This window comes from Ixodes scapularis, unplaced genomic scaffold, assembly GCF_016920785.2.
Source record: "Ixodes scapularis isolate PalLabHiFi unplaced genomic scaffold, ASM1692078v2 PGA_scaffold10__122_contigs__length_95168666, whole genome shotgun sequence".
NCBI lineage: Eukaryota > Metazoa > Arthropoda > Arachnida > Ixodida > Ixodidae > Ixodes > Ixodes scapularis.
The window spans coordinates 34,505,601-34,518,948 of record NW_024609836.1 but is presented as its reverse complement, the minus strand read 5'-3'; the positions used below and the strand labels follow the sequence as shown (position 1 = coordinate 34,518,948).

The 13,348-nt window shown below is 47.4% G+C and overlaps 1 protein-coding gene across 1 annotated transcript; it reads left to right on the top strand.

Annotated features, from left to right (window-relative positions):
• Positions 1-325: 325 nt before the first annotated feature.
• On the top strand, positions 326-12,595 carry LOC8030634 (lys-63-specific deubiquitinase BRCC36). Its single transcript, XM_029971444.2, has 7 exons — positions 326-713; positions 2,479-2,598; positions 3,826-3,913; positions 4,049-4,137; positions 6,197-6,255; positions 7,740-7,915; positions 12,376-12,595. The coding sequence occupies exons 1-7, from the start codon at positions 609-611 to the stop codon at positions 12,564-12,566; spliced, it is 828 nt and encodes a 275-aa protein (XP_029827304.2). The 5' UTR covers positions 326-608; the 3' UTR covers positions 12,567-12,595.
• The last annotated feature ends 753 nt before the right edge of the window (positions 12,596-13,348 follow it).

The window sequence follows — 13,348 nt, the reverse complement described above, 5'->3', positions numbered from 1 at the left end:
GGTTCCTCCCACATCCATACTGTCCCTACACTCCATAGCCACGCTTTTTCCCACTGCTTTTTCCCCGTTCATTCATGCATTTCTAAGTATGCAGTGCATTAAAACGTACAATAATAATAAAAATAAACTGTAGGATGAATGATAACCAACAAATTGTCACACATTTGCACCTAAATGAGCATAATTTGGTTTCTACAGTAATCTAAAGATGGCGCAAGTTATACACCAGCTTCAATTTGCTTCTACGGGAGCCAACGACGGGAGCTAAGCAGCTCTGGAGCTAAGGAAGTGTTCTACTTGACATTTCGTAAACTAATGGCTAATGGCGGCAGCCGAAAAACGGAGCCGAAAGATTCTTGTAGAGTTTCGCCTGCGCCACAGTCAACATCACAGTAAGCACGGTCCCATATTGAATACAACTGCTAGACGCCGACCCGTACTGCTGCGCTAGCGCGGACCTTTTAGCCTGGACACTCAGCCGACGCTTCCAACGAAAACTGTCGCTGGGAGAGTGATTGCTTTTTGGGGAGGTGTCCCGCCGAGCTACCGCAGCCAGCCGCTACTCTGAAGCCGTGGAGTACAGTGTATCCTGAGGTTCTGGAGTCATCATGGGCACCATCCGAGTGAACCTGTCCGCGGACGTGTACATGGTCTGCCTGAGCCACGCACTGTCCACGGAAAAGGAGGAAGTCATGGGCTTGCTGATCGGAGAGGTAGGCAGCGCGGGTGACCCCCGGTTGTTTTGGCAATCACTTCTCTGGATTCCGCTCTTCTTGTGCGGTATGTCAGCCTTTTGCTAACATGGTGACGAAAAAGCAGGCCCACCTAAGCGTTTTGCGACCGCGCAAAGGTGAAGGGGAAATGGGTATGACGGTTGCACTGATGTCAACATCACTGGACCCACGTACACAAATCCTAAATAGAGACGAGCCTTTTATTGCATGTGTGCCTCCAATGAATATTCATACAATGTACGTAGACAGCATGCAGTATACGGTAGCAAGAGCTTGAAAAGGAAACCTGCCTTTGAACGACAGTCAACGTTTTACTTGGGTGCCGTTCAGAGGCTTCAGTTGTCGTTTTGAGTTGCATAGACGTCGGATGCTTAGGTGCTGCCCTTTTATGGACTTTAGCCGTGACGTCAGGACCAGTATTATATCGGATGCGAACAACAATTTCGATAATATGTGTAAAAACACGCGGTGGAGGCTACGAGTCGCTGTGTTCTTAGAGGCCGACTTACCACTTTTGCCTCCTTCCCCCTTATATCCTCTCCACTTTTTACCTTGCCCCTAATGGTCTATTCACACGATGCATCTTGTTGGCGAATCTTGTGTCGCGAAACTAGGTTTCGTGAAACAGATTTCCCATCTGATAGCAACCGAAAAAGTGGCGCGTGTTCCTCGCTTTTGGAGCAATTTTTCGCTGAAAGCTTACCGAGGCCTGTCAATCACCCGAAGAAGAAACGCGGACGCTGCCAATGGCCGCTCAACTTCGCTATGATGTCTGACCTTCGAGGAGGAACGAGCTTTTGGAGGGACCTGATTTTTCGCCGATCCTGTATCCGAGCCACAGCCCAAAAAAAAAAAAAACAAACATGGCGAGCGACAAGCGGAGAAGCGGTGTGTACGGGCGATGAGTCTTGGTCTTACTCGGTTGCAGGTGTGTGAGCGGCGTGCAGTACGGGTTGGTGGCGCGGTGCGGATTCATCAACAGTCGCGACAACTGCAAGCACCGCATATAAACACGATGGCTGGGGATAACTTTCTTTATTAGCGGTGCAAAAATGTCCGAGATGCTTTGAGATCATCCACCTGTTCTTTGACATTCGCGGTCTTTCCCGGGTTTGGCAGGACTGGCAAACCCAGTGAGCCGAATCTGACGAAGTTCATTGAGTGGTATTAATTAAACAGACGGTCTCTTCACACTGTGCGTACTTCACATCAATTTCATGCGAAATGCTTGATATTCTTGAGGCAGATGACAAGGCTTGGCGAAATTCTTGTGAGTCAATACGTCACAGGTTTCGCGCGTCAAACTCCACGTGTGAACAGGCAGATTTCGCGAAATCTTGGTTTCGCTAAACTGTGGCTCGTTGAAAAGATGCGTCATGTGAATAAGCCTTAAATTGGCTCAACTCACAGCTTAAGAGAGGGGAGCACTAAGAGGATTATGTTCTCTGCTAAAAACGGAGGTTGTACGTCGGCCTTTAAACAAACGCCGTCAAAGTTGAGGGTGGTTGCACACATCAACAACTGAAGTTGGCAACAAAGATGTGATTCTATGCAAGATATACAGAGAGCCCGTGCCTCTGGTACAGTGAGCGTTGTACCGTCCAATTTTCTCCCCAATCTCTGGGGGGTTCTCAGCCACGCTGTTAGGACAGTGTCTTTCCCACGAGTGCTGACGTTCCTCCCGAAAATAAGAACCCTTTCGCTCGGTTAGATTGGATTGTATTCTTTTGGCTTCCCCTTGCAGATCGACGAGACCAGGGTGGCCCATATCTCTGCCGTGATCGTGTTGCGGAGGTCGGACAAGCGGAAGGATCGCGTCGAGATCTCCCCCGAACAGCTGTCCGACGCCTCTACTCAGGCTGAGATATCCTTTCTCGTCTCCTGTTTCCCCAGTTCAGTTTCAGTAGTTATTGTTTACACCAGGATCCCTAGAGCAACTCTGCTTAGAGTATCAACACCCGAGTTTTTGATTGCTTTGTATGCGCCGCCATTTTGTCGCCTATTTTGTTGCCAAGACAGTGCGCGCACTTTGGAAGCCAGGCATCCGGAAGAGATGCTGTTCTCGTCCCGGGCGACTTATGGTCTCTCCGCTCGTTAAAGGGGTACTCCGTCAATTTTTTTAGCTACTCCTACTAACTATATTTGTTTTAATCTCCCGGCCTTTACCCTTTCCTGTATGCTTCTTAGCACAGTGAGATTTTAAATGGTCATTAGGAAATTGGAAAACAACGCAAACACCAACATTCAAATGTACCCCTGCTTTTTGGCGCCGTGACGTCGGTGGCCGGAAGGCTTGCCAATCGAGCTGGCAGTTTAAGAAATAGACCGTGCCGAGCGTTTGTTTTGTGCTGCTGCGCGGGTACTAGAGCGAGCTTCCGAAGTGTTTCTTTCACGCCGTGAAACAGCTCGTAATTGGTTGGGAAGAAATGGTACGCTCTAAAGAGTGACTTCCTGCCTTCCACTGGCATCACTTTTTCGTTGTTTCGAGTAGAGACTTTTAGTTTGAAATACACGGTGAAGATCAATATTGTAAATTCTATAACTTCGCAAAACAAAATTAATCTTGATCTAAAACTTGGAATACCATTTCAGCGATGCTTATAGGTGTGTTTTTATCAAATTTTCGGGCAAATCGGGGACGACGAAGAAAATGCCGGAGTACCGTTCTAAGTTTTCCAAGCTTGTTTATGCCACAATTTCTAGGACGTTTACATACTGCAGAGTTGGGTCTTTAACAAAGTCCGTCTGCTCTTTTAGTAAACATATTCGAGGTCATCGCTGTCTTGTTGAAGTATCCAAAACTCTCTAACAAGTCTCGTTGTTCTATCCTTTAGCTAAGCACTGGTAGAATTGGTGGCAAAATATTCTATGGATATTGCAAAGAGTGGTGTCGTGGTGAGGGATTGTTTGCCCTCGCTTTTGACCGGAAGCTTTTGGGTACGTAAGCTGCGGCGGCGCCTCCTTGAAGCACTTTTCCGGAAAGGGTCTATGGTGTTGCGGTTGGTGTGAGCGAAGGACTCGCTGCGTGACACAGTCACGCGAATTTCAGCTGAGCCCAGATTCCGCCACACCACCTTGACTCTGTACTCAAGCGCTGGCAGCTCTGCAGTGCAAACCGATGCGGGTCCTGGGCTGGTACCACTCGCACCCGCACATCACCGTCTGGCCCTCGCACGTTGGTAAGTGGGCTAGCGGCGCCGTGGTGGGCGTCTCGTGCAAGACACCATCTCTTTGATAAAAAAAAAGGAAAACAATCTTTTTCTTTATTGGGAATTACCCCGTTTGAACTTTGTCATGACGCATTCTTCTTTCAGATGTGCAGACGCAAGCCATCTACCAGATGATGGATGAGGGGTTTGTGGGCCTCATCTTTTCCGTGTTCAGCGAGGACTCTACGACCAAGGTCAGTTGTTGCGGGACTCCCGCGCGCCCGTCTGTCCATCACGAAAGTCTGTTGGACTGTCTCTGTGTCGTGGGGCCAGCATTTTGCCAGAAAAACTATACCGTAATATTTCGAGTCATAAAAATAAGAAAAAAGTGGGGTGGGCCATATCTCAGTGAGCAAGCACAAAAGGTTTGGAAAGGCTAAAAAAATGCCTATTTTTTTGTACTTATCATTTAGCGTGGCTGCAAAAGAGGTACATTAAACTCAAAACCCGAATTAGTTTCATTGTTTTATGCACAAAAAAGGCTTATGGAAAGATGTTACACTATCGCATAGTCTGTTGCTTGCATATGTGCGATGAACACCGCCGATCAGCATACAGCGCGAACATTGTTCTACATTTCTGACATCGTTCTGTTTTCTTTGTTAATAAAAAAAAAGGAAGTCGCCAAGAAAATAGAAAAACGAACCAGGTGCAACAAGCGAGCGAGCGAGCAAACGAAAGAAGCGACGAAGAGCGATCGCACTGGCAAATACATTGACAAGGTGGCCAAGTCGGCCGCCTTGTCAATGTATTTGCCAGTGCGATCGCTGTAATTGACAAGGCGGCCAAGTCGGGCGCCTTGTCAATTACAAGGAGCAGGCTCTTGCACAACTCTCTTGTTTGGTGAATACATGCGTCCGTGCACAACATACTATCAACGCAGGCTGAGGCGGCATTGCTGCATGGCCTGAATGGCACCACAAACACGGAGCTTAAAATGGGACGCTCTACAAACATCTGTGTGCCGCATTCCAGCAAATCTTTATTTACGCTTTTACTTTGTCTTAAACATTGTCCAACCTTGGCAACTGCGGTTGCTACATTCCGGGAGAAGGAGTGTGTTCGTGGTGACCTTACTTCAATGGAGACGGACTTTGACCTTGCACTCTGCAGTTACGTTCCAGATTTTGGGGTGTTCGCTGACTTTGCGGTCCCTGAATGGGCTGCTGCTTGTTGAAAATAATCCCTGGAGAAGGGGAACAAGAGGGACAAAGGACAAACACAAATCTCCAAACGCAGCTAGGTGACTGGTGCGCGACCGAAAAAATCCGCATGCTCCAGGTATCGAACCCGGGACCTCTCCACTTGCAGTGGAGCGCTCTTCCAACTGAGCTAACCAGGAGTTAGGCATCTGTAGAGCAAACGGGTTTTATCAGCTGCCACCAGTCTAACACCAACAAGGGTGACAGGCTTGCATTTTAAGGTTATTATTATAATGCAATTAAATGCAAAGGTGCATTGCTTGTGTTATCTTTCAGACTTCATTTTTTTTTTTCTTTTTTTGTCTGAACAAATTTTTTTGTAGGCAAAACAGTTTCATTCTGTTATCTCTATCGTTCTTCTTTCGCATGCGTGTACTACGACTTTGGGGTCATAGAAATCGGGGAGGAAATCCGTAAACACGGTGAAGTGTCTTTCTCCTTCGTTTTACTTTGAGAAGGGGCCGACACCACCTAGCAGAGGAAAAGACCAATATTTGCTGGCAGGAGGGGGCCCGCCCATGACAAAATGCTGTATGAGGGGGAGGGGGGAGAAAAGGCCCCAGCAGAATGGAAGATTTTTGGGGGGGGGGGCCTGGGCCTCATGGGCCCCCCCTGGCTACGTGCCTCTTTGCTGGCCATATTGCTTCGCTGGTTTGCATTGCCAACTAATGAAGGCATTAAAATTGCCTTTTTTTGCTTTTATATCGCAAAAATGTTGGTAATCGTTTTTTAAATATAAAATGAACTACTTTTAAATTTTTTGTTTCCTAAAATTCTGAATTTTTTTGTGTAGAAGCCAGGCAACACGTTCGTAGGTCAAACTTCGCTGCGACATCCCTAGTGCAAACTATACAGATTCAAAGTCTTCCCGGGCTACCTGATAATCTTGTCGTAAGCGACGAGCAGTTGCGATTTTAGTGTTTCGACATTGCGCCTGATTTGTGCTTTTGTTTCACATTTTCTTTATAGGTTCACTCCTCTTATGTAATGCTTACAAGGACTGGTAATAGAGTATATGCTCTAAATGCATGTATATTACTTCTTTTTCCAGCTGAACCAGGTTCAGGTGACATGCTTTCAATCCGTGAACCAGGGTAGCGATGGTGAAAGGTAAGTGTCTCACATTGCTTTTTGGAACCAAGGTGCGGTCCCAGAGCCTTTACATGTAGACGGTGACAGGTTAAGAATGCAGTGGAAGCTCGGCCTCCAGTGTGAGCTTTCGATATTACGGTCGAATCTCGTTAATTCATACTCGAGGGGAACCGAAAATTTGTTTGAAAAAAGCAAAGTTTGAATTACCAGGAGTTCTCTCCCATAGAGACACATAGGATGGGACCTGCATGTTAGTTTGAATTATCCGCAAGTTTAAGTTAAGAGAGTTTGAATTAATGAGATTCTACTCTATTTCCACATTTCGTGAGCACAAACATAGAGATCATACGTACTAACTCCAGAGGAAAAGGTCCGCCATTTTTCCATGCATTCTGGCTGCCGCAAGCGGCGGAGCATGTAGGCAGACCCTCGGGGTCCCACATGGTTACCAACTGCCTTCGATTTCATAAATATATCATCAGAGCAGTGCCATGAACTTCAACAATCCACGAACTTGCCGGTGGAAAGATATTCGCGCTCCTTTCGAAGCTTTCTTTTTGCATAGCACGCAGATGTATGGCCTCCCGTCAACACAAAACTAAACCAGATAACTGGCTTCGGTTATCTGGTTTAGTTTCGTATTTCCGGGCGCGGGTGGCCGCGCCTGAAAATACGAAATTGCGCAACTACCAGATTTTCGAGATTTCGACAGAAGGGAAGTTAATGCAGCGTAATGAGTATGCTGCTTTTTATAAACCTTAGAATAGCTCAGAATTTAGTTTGCAACGTTAAATTATCACTGTTTATATTGCTGAGAGTTTTCAGTCTTCGCGATTACCATTGCGACTGTTGTCCTTCAGCTGGCAACATTGGTTTCTTTCTCTCGTGTTCTGTCGCTCTTTTTCGCGATCTTTCACTCGGGACCCAGGATGTCGGCGCGCGGGATTTGCCACTCCTCCTCACCCACCTTTACCCCCCTGAGCACAAATGAGCATGCGGAAGGTAAAGCTCAAACTTCATGTTTTACCCATCACCACCTATCATAGTTTGTAATATAAATTTAGAGAATGTTTGCTATTTTCCCACGCATTTTGGCCCTCTCAGAATGGCGGGGCATGGAAGCAGGCTGTGGTCGTGCCAGTGAGCCAAGGTAGCTGGAAAGCCTCTAATAAACGCAAAGCAGCAGCAAAATATAACTTGCAAGGTCAATATCTAGCTTTAGCTTCATTTTGCGAGAGTGCACCCACATCCTGCAAAACATCAAGAAAAGCTAAAGTTGACTGACAAGCAACTGATTGACTTGAAGGGGTTGCGGCAAAGTGAACACGTCTAGCCTTTTGCCTGCTTTTTTTTTCTGGCCTTCTGTCTTTCCCGGTGTACTTCATTCTTTTGGATCCGCAGATGTCAGCACTTAGGATTTTTCGTGCGGCTTGGCTCGGCCGCACGCGAGCCGAGCATTCCGTGCCAAGCCGAGTCATCCGCAGGGCATTCTCCGTTGCCAGGTATGTGCGTGCCGAGATCCCGCTGTACATTGTGCCGAGCACGCACATCAGCAACGCCTGCCTGGAGGCCTTGGTGCAGCTCCCCCAGATCCTGTGCCAGGAGGAAGAGGACATGTTTGGCTTCACGAAGCAGGTCCCTCGGCTGGACCTGCTCACCAAGATGCACAATGGCTCGGGTAAGGACGGGTTGCCCTCCTTTGCCACGCTCTGTCCAGCGCATTGTCGCCACGGTGTCGTGGCCAGGGACGTCACAAACTACGTAGTGTGTTTAGTTTAAAGTGTTTGCGACTGTTTGATCGGGGTCACGTGGTTTGTGGGCTGCATTCACAGTACGAGCTGCGAGGAGGTGACGAGAGCGCCGGTCATCTGCAAGCGTCTCCACCTCTCTGCCCGCTTTCCCCCTCGCCACAAAACAACCCAACTTGCGTGCGCTACCGACCAATCCGCCATTAAATTGCGAACTCCCCCCCCATGGTTTCACCTACTTCCGCTCTTAAACCTAGGCTCTTTACCGCGAACCTGCCAACATCTGGGTTCGACGAGGTTTGGCATCTTCGAACGTGCGCAGATGCGCAGAAATTTAAAACGAGCTGATGCCACCTGGCGGAGGAAAAACGCAATATTGGGTCTGTTTCACTGCTTCACATTAATACACTAACTGAAGCCCTAAAAATAGTACATATGTTTGCTTTTATATCGCTGAAACACTGGTGATTATTTTATAGGATACTTTAAGTAATTATTTTTGAGATGACCTAATAGTCGCAATTTGAAAATACTATGAAAAAGTTGATCCCACTAATATATCAAATCCACGAACGAATATCACTCTAAATCATGAAATTTCGTACCCTCAAAATATAAAATTTAGAGAGTTTTAGTAGATCATTTTTGATACCTTCGACACCCCCGAAAATGGTACGACGCATGTGCAAAGGTGATAGCGAAGTAACTGGTATTGTTGTCGGAGTCGCTTGAACGATCTACCAAAACTTTTGTGAAATCCCAAAAATATTGAGCCCCCGAAAACGAAGCCATTTACAGCATAGCATTCACTCCTTTATAAGCTATTTGTTTCCCAAAACTCAAACCTTTTGTGTAGAAATTTGGCAATGCTGTCCATAAGTCCTTGTTGAATTTTGCTAAAAGTTGGAAGGTGTGCCGAACCGGTCGAAGCTTGGGTTCAACAAAAGCTTGTGGCACCTCTAATTGATGCTAGCTTGCAGATTTGCCTTTGACTGCGATTGATATGTGACTGCTCACAACACTTGCGCCATCTGTCAGGTAGCACTAGAAACACTTTCTACCCGTGTATATATTTTTTGTAATATTTTGAGCATAATTCTTACCCTATGGGCTCTAAATAATTTGGTCAATGTTATAAGCGACCACCTCCAGAGATAGCGCATAAATATGATCTCGCAAGTACTGCAAAACCTTCGGTCCAGCTAAAAAGAAATTGGGTTGTGTTTTATGTTTATACAGCCTAGAACTTGGTCTGCCTCGACAGGCGACGAGTCTCCCAGCTGTAGATGAGCAATTTAGCCAGTGCGGTACAACCGCTAGCCTAGGGTCTTTAACATGCACCACGCAGCAGTGATACACGACCGCACGCCGGTACGATGCTCATCCAGATCGAAACGGGCAGGGGTGGGGCTCAAACCCAGGATCCCTGGGTTCTGCAGCGCGAGCTTTCGCTCCACGCACGTCGAGCTGGGTGTGCGCTAGCCCACTCGGCCACCGATCCCCCTTCAGTCCAGCTAGTATATACTAGGGTTGAGTTAATATTCAAAATTTCGAATAGTAGTTTCGAATGATACACTCTTCTATATTTCCTTCGAGAAAATTTGCACTATTCATATTTTTCGAAGTGTTGATCGTGGCAAGTTGCCTTATTCAGCGCGCTTCTTTCCGAGAATCTCGCTCCCTAGCTCCTAGACGACCATCTGCCGAGCGGACGTGCTTGCTTACCCCTTCCCAATGTGGAAGTATTGGGTACGGCTCTTATATCGCTCGTATTTCACAAAATTAGAATTACTTGAACGTCGCAGACCCAACCTCCTACAGCTGCTTTTCGACGATCGTCCGTGAACCATCCAGATGATGGCCGTTTTGATAGAAATTAACGCGCCCCCTTTAGGGCATGAAAGTTGCGAATAGACAAATGTAATATGCATTCAACCTCTATCGTAGACACGGTGCCGAGTTTGCATCACATCAGTGCTGTATTGGGACTGCTGCACAAGACCCAGCCATTTCTGGTTAACAGACTTGAGGCACTGCCAGCTCAGCGCCGACGTGGCGTTATCTCGGCGCCGTACTGCACGTGTGAAGCGACTAGCATCCACGAGGTCTTGTGGAAAACAATGATAAAATGCACAAAGATCCTTTGAAGTTTCAAATCTGTCACCCCGGCTAGAACGCCGTTGGATCAGCTCATATTTCCGCACCCTGAACCTACGTTCCCAACATGCTCCTTGGTACTTGGGTAGTTTGCTAGAGGTCTATTCTCAAAGGGGCACTGAACTACTTTCTGCGACAGTCTACATATGGTCGTAACTCAGTTTATGGGTTCTAAGCATCCTAAAAAGAAAACATTACATTAAAGTGACCAGACGTCCCGATTTAGGCGGGACAGGTCCCGCTTTTCCGGCCGTGGTCCCGCTGTCCCGCCAGCGTGCTTGTGGGACGCCGTTTTGTCCCGCTTGTGCTCCTCGAACCGCGGATAGATTACAGATTCGGTTAAACGAAAGGATCGCACCGGCGAGAGGGTGCTTCCTCTCATCAAGGAACAAGATATGCTCGATAGAGAGTATATGCTGAAGGTCAACTGGCGTATGACATGTGAACAGTACTATGGACCATAGTACACAAAAATAAATACATTAATACGAAAGGAATATTCCAACCAAATGTAGTAGCAAGTCACACAGTACGCAAATTGCAAGAAAAAGAAATGCACACGGTGTATACGAAATAAAGGAAAGGTATGATTTGTCACCGAAATTTTTCAAGTCTCGCAACACAATACCCCCCCCTCCCTCCCAAGAAGCGTCCCACTTTGGGGCCCGGGGAATATGGTCACTTTAATTACATTCATGCATGGTTAATTTTTCTATTAAAATTGGCGTTAAAGATGATTACCTCGGAGCTATCGCAGACACCAGAGGACGCCATGGGACAAGGAGAAGCCCTAGAGAGCCTAGATTGCAGAGGGGGTCGATCTGGAACGAAGGGGGGCGTTTGCGATTTAATGAAGGACACCTCTCGTGCTGATTGGTTGCAATTGTGCATGCGCTGCATTGTCATATGGCGAGAGAAAAGCAGGCAGAAAGGCAGAAACGCTCGCAGACCATCAACTTGTTTGTCTCCTCCTCGCGGCCCGTATTGCAAACGCGGCCCATAAGCCACGGGACCTCAATCGAGCGGTTGAACACTGTACTACAGGCTCTCTATGAAGCTCTTCTCCTCGTCCGATGAAGCTCTCTGGTGTCACTGGTGATTCCGAGGTAATCAAGCTTTGATGCCGATTTTAATAAAGAAATTGGCCGTGCATGAACGTAATGTTTGGTTGCTTAGGATGCTTAGAGCCCATACATAGAGTTATGACCATAAATAGACCGCAGCAAAAAGTGGTTTGAGTGTGAAAGCGTTTCATTCCTGAGTTACCACTTAACACACTGATGCCGTCTATTGCATTGCACTAGAACAGTTCTGACCGGCTTATGCAGAGCGCAAGTTCGTCTGCTTCTTGCACGGGGGTTGCGATGATGTCAGGATGCTGAGCTCTTATTGGCCGATTGAAAAAAATAGTGGGTAGACCTTGGGGCATCTAGCATTGAGGTCTACCCGCTACCCTTTCAATCGAAGCCAATTAGACCTCGGCGTCGTCCTGACGTCACCGCAACTCCTACGCAAGGAGCAGACGACTTGCTCTCCGAGCATATTTTTGTAATCTTTCCCACATCATTCACTTACTGTGGGCTCTAAGTATTTCCAGCAATGTTATAAGCGACTATTTCTTGAAGATAGTGCGTTGATTTGATCTTGCAAATACCTCAAAAAGTTTCAGTGCAATTATGGGAAGGTCGGAAGTGTTTCAGGCCTACCCGATATGTGGTGCCGGTGTGCCATTATGTAAAGCTGTTACGAGGGACTGCAACACACTCGAGCACAGTCAAACACAAATGCGTGAACCAGCCTCTACGGCACCATTCAAAAGCTGTCAAAGGGCAAGGCCGAAGCAACAAATGCAGGACGCAAGTCTGTCTGTCGTTGCAGTAAAAGTGAGGTTATCAATTGAGGGTCCACAGATCCTTTGGGGTCCCCGCAGGCTTTCTTAGGGTTCCCAAAACCCTCAACTGTCGGCCAAGCCGAGCAATAACTTTTTTTATTTATTGGTTCTCGCTGTCCCACGAAGCTAAATAGACCAAACCATGTGCACCAAAAGAAAAGGGTCGATTGTTCTCTGTTTCAAAGCTTCAAATTTGATTTGCATGGAGTTACTGTTCTTCATTTACTCTTTCGTCATTGTAATTGTGTGATACCCCCGATCACTTCCGCCAATCCGGACGGGATCCCCGAAACGTCGGCGGTCGAGAACCACCTCAGTAGAATGTCCTCGTCTCGTGCGCAGTGTTCGTCAAGGCCCTGTGCAACATAGCGGAGTCCGTCAGCGGGCCCCTACTGCAGAGCTTCGAGAACCGGCTGCGCCAGAACCAAGACCGCATCGAGCGGCTGCGCCTGGAAAAGGAGGAGCTCCTGCAGAAGATCGCCCTAGCCGAGTCTCGGGCGTACGGCACGACGCCCCGCGTGCCGCCGAGTTAATAAAAGCGTTTTTCTTTTCGACCCCCGCACCTCCCGGTAATCGACGATTGTGCCACATCTTTTCGGGTGGCAGGAAGTTAGCCGGCCCCTTTGGGGGTCCGGTGTTTCTGTCATAGGCGAGAAAGTTTGCCAGTGCAGTACTACCATTGCTATGGTCACTCGAAATGTGAGAATAGCAGGGCGTACCTTTTGAATGCCTCCAGCACGTGCTCCGTGTCTTTCGCCGCACTTTGCCTGCGTGCACGTGCTCCAGATGCCGAAACATCTTCGAAGATAAGGAGCTCGTGGTGAGGGCGGGACAACTGAAGCTCCTCTCAGCTGTTCTCGCCTTTTTGATCAATGCTTAAAAGTTAAAACATGAAGACCCCTTTTGGGCTTTGATTCAATTGTCGTGCCCCTAGCGGCGAAGTTGAGAATTATTTGGGCACGTCTCTGAACCAGTGTTCAGCCATGTCAGCCAAACGCCAACACGGCCAAACGCCACGTCAGCATTTGGATACATGTGCATGTTACCAGTTTAAGGGCAAGCTGCTCGTAGAGGCACGCGGATAGTGGTTAGAAACGAATGACTCTGCGTCATTTATAGTTTTTGCGGTTCAAGGCTATTCTTTGTATCGCAAATTGTGCAAGCACCGACTCGGTATCTAAAGATAATATTGAAAAATTTATGCGCGTCTTGCCTAAATTGAGTTTATGATAAACTTGACACTCGCAGAATGCATTGTGAATGAATTGGGCACGTGTCGCGTCTGGTTGTGTGAGCCATTATTTGCTAGGATTCT

Bases quoted from the DNA above. Each gene is read 5' to 3' on its own strand.
- LOC8030634 (XM_029971444.2), top strand. From the start codon at position 609: ATGGGCACCATCCGAGTGAACCTGTCCGCGGACGTGTACATGGTCTGC. The intron at 714-2,478 runs GTAGGCAGCGCG...TTCCCCTTGCAG, and splicing joins TGGGCTTGCTGATCGGAGAG to ATCGACGAGACCAGGGTGGC. The intron at 4,138-6,196 runs GTCAGTTGTTGC...TTCTTTTTCCAG, and splicing joins GCGAGGACTCTACGACCAAG to CTGAACCAGGTTCAGGTGAC.